Consider the following 5,218-nt stretch of genomic DNA (forward strand, 5'->3'; position numbering starts at 1 on the left):
TAAACGAATGCATCCATAGGGAAATCCAAGTAAATGTGCAATAATTAGGCAGTGTAAATCTGTGATATCCACTAATCTATCTCATTCTCGTCTGCAGGTATTTACTGAAGACCCCATTCGTGTGGGCACGGTGCTGCGCGCCCCACGAGTTTGGCAGCTGAATGAGTTCTCCCTAAAATGCAATAAGGCCTTTTCAGGGCAGTCCTACTCACTCTGTAGTCAAAACGAAGGATGCAGGTTAAAAACTTAGGTCATTTCTTCAAAGAGATAAAGGAGTAGGAGGAAAGGAGTAAGGGGGAAAAACATAAAGAGAAGAGTTCCTGCCTTCGTGTTCCTTGCCTTTCTCTTCCACGCTAGGATCCGAGAGGCTGTTTCCCTACTCCTCTACGGTAAGCGGGAAAGATACCCCATGGTGGCGTAACAATCTGGGGTACCAGAGGAGGGGAGATATTCTCCAGACCGGCTTCACTTTTTCCACCTATGGAACCAAGCTATAGTGTTTCCCTGGCAACGCTCAACTTTGGGGGACCTTTTCTTCTCCTCCTCCAGCTGGCTACCATCTTGCCTTACTCTGTTTCAAAATAATAAATGTTGCAGCTTACAAAGATGAAAAGACGGAGGGAACTGTAAGAGTGCTTCTGAATGTGGTTTGTTTCAGTCCGAAGGCAACTGAAGCCTTTTTTTTTTTTTTTTTTTTTTTGGCGGTCGCGGAAGATGCCTAACTGAGGGCGGGGCGGAGAGGTGTTTATCCCATAAGGCCACGCGGTGGGACCTCCCCTCTCTCTTTCCGCCATCTTGGAACCTGTGGAGGTGAGCGAGTTCTGCTGCCGAACTTTGGGGGCAAATAAGCGGGGGTGAGCTCAACGGTATGCCTCGGCAAGGCACTGGTGCCCCTCGGAGACTCTGCCAGCTAGTGATTTCTGTGGATTCCAGCAACAGAGAGGACAGGATTGAGGAGATGCGGGGCTGATGGTATTGGTCCCCGGGCGCCCGGAGAACGCGCTTTCCCGTAATCTGTGTTGCTTCCTGGGCCTCAGCGGAGTAATAGATGCATTTTGTCCATATGCGGTCCCCCGTTTGAGGCAGTGGCTCCTTTAGTATGCGTTCTTTTTCTGTGTTCCCACTCCAAACCTGGTGTTGTCTACAGTCTCCCTTTCTTCCTCAGCTTTTCTTTCCCATGCGAGGCTTTAATCTTATTTCCTGTGTGCTTCTCTGCTTTCTCGAGCTTCATTATTTTTTTTTCCTACTGATCGTGGCATGAATTTTTTTAGGGCTTCCTTTTGGAGTTTCCGGGATCTATTTCTTTCACTGTACAGTCTTGGCATTTTCGTTTTAGTCCTCATTTTGGAGTTTGCTCCGTTATCAGGCATTCTCAGGCTGGTAAGTCTTGCCCGACTGTGCTTCTAGTAGAGTTCATGGTATCATTACGTTACCCCATACTCTTCACGTGATAAGCTGTGCAAAAAGGAATTTGACCGGTTTAAGAAAGGAGAGGGGACTGGGTGGAAAACGTGCGTTGCAAGGTTTTAAACTGTTTTTTTGTTTGTTTAAGGCCTGCTGGGAACAGGACTCCTGAAACGACAAATATGTCTGGAAGGTACAAGTTTTAAATTTAATTGCTTTGTATTTGTAGTGTTTTGTCTATTAGGCATGAACATAAACGTGAGCTTAAAACTAATGGGAAAAAAACTAGATGTTTGCTAATAGATTTTAAGTAGGGCTCCTTACAAGTCAGATCTTACAGGTGAAGTGAAATGTGAGACCTTTTAATCACTTATTACTCTCTATTTTGTCTTAGGCTGTGGTCCAAAGCCATTTTTGCTGGCTATAAGCGGGGTCTCCGGAACCAGAGGGAGCACACAGCTCTTCTTAAAATTGAAGGTGTTTATGCTCGAGATGAAACTGAATTCTATCTAGGCAAGAGATGTGCTTATGTGTACAAAGCAAAGAAGTAAGTTTATAGTATTAATACCTTTTAAGTTTTTCGTTAAGGTTTGTCTTGTTTTCCTGTTCGAAGAAGAGTAATAAAAAAAATGTTGGTAAAGTAGTTGGTACTGTTTTTTCTACTTTGGATCTTTAAGTAGCTTCGCTGGAGGTTATAGAAGGATGTTATTGTCCAGGTAGTATTGGATTTAGGTATCTTCTACATTTAGAAAAATTACAACTGTTAATTGTTTCAAGGAAGGAACCAGCCTCTTATATTAGGCTCTTTTTAAGGTGTTAGAGAACAGTTTTCCGTGTACCTTAATTACTTTTGTTGATTTCTTGAATTTATGTTATGTACATGTTTATAATGTGTCTAGAGCTTTGGTTCTTAAACTTGTTTCACACCAATTGAAGTCTGGGGACATGGCTTTCATCTTTGCCCTCCCTTTCTTCCTGCAACGAGATTGATCCTTTAAAATTATAATTCAGATCATCTGTACATTGCTCAGATTCCAACTTTCCGTGTCATTTAGTAAAAGCAAAGGTCATGAAGGAGGCATTCAGGACTCCCTAGTTCTACTCTTAACCTAGCTAGGATTCATTCCATTCCTTCGCTTTTCCACAAACCAGGGAACACAGCTTTCTCAGGTTTTAACACAGGCTGTTCTTACAGTTTTTGTTCAAGTGTTACTTTCTCAGTAAGGCCTTTCCTGGCTGTTTAAAATTAGCAAAGAAATTTCCCCCTCTTCAGACACACAAATATATTCACACTAGTCCCCTTTGGCTTTTTTTTTTTTTTTTTGTAAATATTGCAATTATTAACAGGCTGACATATTTTACATGTTATTACCTCATTATTTGAAAGGGATTTTATAAAAGCATCTGGCATATAGTAAGTACTCAATTACTTGTTGCATGAATGATGCCCCAGGCTTTTTTAGTTTCTCAGGTGACTTAGTGGTTAACTGCTTTTGTGAGCCACTGGTGTAGAGGTCATCTTGAATTTGTATTACATTTGACTGGTTGCCTCATTTCTCATGTCTCTTCTCCCCTTTTAAAATTAGCAACACAGTGACTCCTGGTGGCAAACCGAATAAAACTAGAGTAATCTGGGGAAAAGTAACTCGTGCTCATGGAAACAGTGGCATGGTTCGTGCCAAATTCCGAAGCAACCTTCCTGCTAAAGCCATTGGCCACAGAATCCGTGTGGTAAGTACAATTATTAGCAATATGACACATGAGTCCAGCTAAGCTTAGGGTAGGGCTCTGACCTCTAAAGACTAATGTGATTTTAAAGTGTTACCAATGGATTGTGCTGCAAAATCAGTAGCTACTGTGTGGATGTATTAAGAAACATCAGATTTCTTGGCATCAGAAGGAAAGTGAAAGCAGAGTGTTCAAATGGATTACATCTAGGTTTCAGATTTTTGCCAAAGCTGTAGGGGGTGGGATAGTATTTATATAAACAATTTTCTAGCAAAGATTTATTGGATACAAGTAGTTGTTAGAAGACTACCTTTTCCTGGCATAATTCATAATATTCCCATCTCTTTATAAGGACAGTCTTGTTAGAATAGGTGTTACTATTCTTATTTTATAGTAGAAAGTAGACGCTCATATGACAGTCTTGGTAGAATAGGTGTTACTGGGGTGCCTGGGTGGCTCAGTTAAGCGTCTGACTTTAGCTCAGGTCATGACCTCGCTGTTTGAGCCCTCTGTCGGGCTCTGTGCTGACAGCTCAGAGCAGAGCCTGGGGCCTACTTTGGATTCCCTGTCTCCCTCTCTCTCTGCTCCTCTCCTGCTTTTGCTCTGTCTCTCTCTCTCTCAAAAATAAACAAAAAATTGTATAAAATAGGTGTTAATACTTACAGAAGAAAACCAATGCTTATGTTTCTAGGTCCCAGGCCTTCGGTTCAAGTCTTGGAGTCCAGATGCTGTGGTCCGTCCTTCCGTCCTTCCGTCCTTCCTTCCTTCCTCCCTCCCTCCCTCCCTCCCTCCCTCCCCTTTCCTGTTATTAAGGAAATTCTTATAAGTTATTTATTTTGAGAGAGCACAAGCAGGGGAGAGGCAGAGAGAGGGAAGGACAGAATCCCAAGCAGACTCCCCGTTAAAGCCCCACAGGCTCAAACTCATGAACTGGGATATCATGACCTGAGCCAAGATCAAGAGTCAGATGCTTAATGACTGAGTCACCTGGGCATCCCTCCCTCCCTTTTTTTATTTTGAGAGACCTTTTTTTATTTGAGAATGTGAGTGGGGGAGAGAGAATCCCAAGCAGGCTCCATGCTATCCATGCAGAGCCCAACATGGGGGTTAAGAGTTTGACGCTTAACCAACTGAGCCATCCAGCCACCCTTGGATGCTGTGATTTTCTAAAGTAGTTCCTCTTTTCTTTAGTGTTCATTTTGAGTAGACATGGGAATATTCTTGGGGTCAGAAAGTTACTTTTGAACCCTGCTGAACCTTGAGATTTCTCTTCAGGAAGTTTTTTAATCTTACTAGAAGCAGCAAAATTGGGGGCACCCGGGTGACTCAGCTGGTCTGTTAAGTGTCCGACTTTGGCTTTGGTCATGATCTCGTGGTTCATGAGTTCAAGCCCCACATTGATCCCTGCATTGGATCAGATTTAACAGTACAGAGCCTCCTTGGGATTTTCATTCCCTCTCTCTCTCTCTGCCCCTCCCCCACTTGCACTTTCTCAAAATAAATAAACTTAAGAAGCAAAATTGAATGGCTTTTCAGTGCTCCCAGTACAAAGTGTTCATCTAGATCACTATAAAAACTTAGTTCTTAAAAAAAAAAAAAAACTTAGTTCTGTTCCCACTAGAATATAAGTCATTGGATCTGTTTTAGAGATGAGTAATGGGACAATGGGAGATTTATCCATATTATTGTACTCATAACTTTTATAAATTTTTATATTACATGCATCTAATGAACACCGTGTTTTCTTTTTTTTTCCTAGATGCTGTACCCCTCAAGGATTTAAACTAACTGAAAAGTAAATAAATAAAGGTGTAGATTTGTTCTCTTGTATTTTTGTTAAATAGCTTAAAATTTTCTTTTTCCTAAATTCGGTTGCTATTTAAATGGTGGCAGTTATCCAGCATTTTCAGAGTACAAGGAAGCTAGGGAGTTCTATGTGATGGCAATTACAGAGATTTAGACAATAGGGTTTTAATGAGGATAGGATATGAGTATCTTCATACAAGGCCTTACATGGTCAGGGAGGGGGGCAGAGTAAGCTTTGATCAGAGGCATTGGGAAGGAGTATCTTGAAGGTGTAAAGTGC

The 5,218-nt window shown here is 41.7% G+C and overlaps 1 protein-coding gene across 1 annotated transcript; it reads left to right on the forward strand.

Moving 5' to 3' along the window:
- Positions 1 to 765: 765 nt before the first annotated feature.
- Positions 766 to 4,962, forward strand: RPL35A (ribosomal protein L35a). The gene is made up of 5 exons (XM_047099920.1): positions 766 to 810; positions 1,553 to 1,597; positions 1,799 to 1,951; positions 2,991 to 3,135; positions 4,892 to 4,962. The coding sequence occupies exons 2-5, from the start codon at positions 1,587 to 1,589 to the stop codon at positions 4,913 to 4,915; spliced, it is 333 nt and encodes a 110-aa protein (XP_046955876.1). The 5' UTR covers positions 766 to 810; positions 1,553 to 1,586; the 3' UTR covers positions 4,916 to 4,962.
- Positions 4,963 to 5,218: the final 256 nt, after the last annotated feature.

Source organism: Lynx rufus, unplaced genomic scaffold (genome assembly GCF_022079265.1).
Source record: "Lynx rufus isolate CCGP_SWC_20201006 ecotype Redwood Valley unplaced genomic scaffold, mLynRuf1.p SCAF_5, whole genome shotgun sequence".
Taxonomy (NCBI): Eukaryota; Metazoa; Chordata; class Mammalia; order Carnivora; family Felidae; genus Lynx; species Lynx rufus.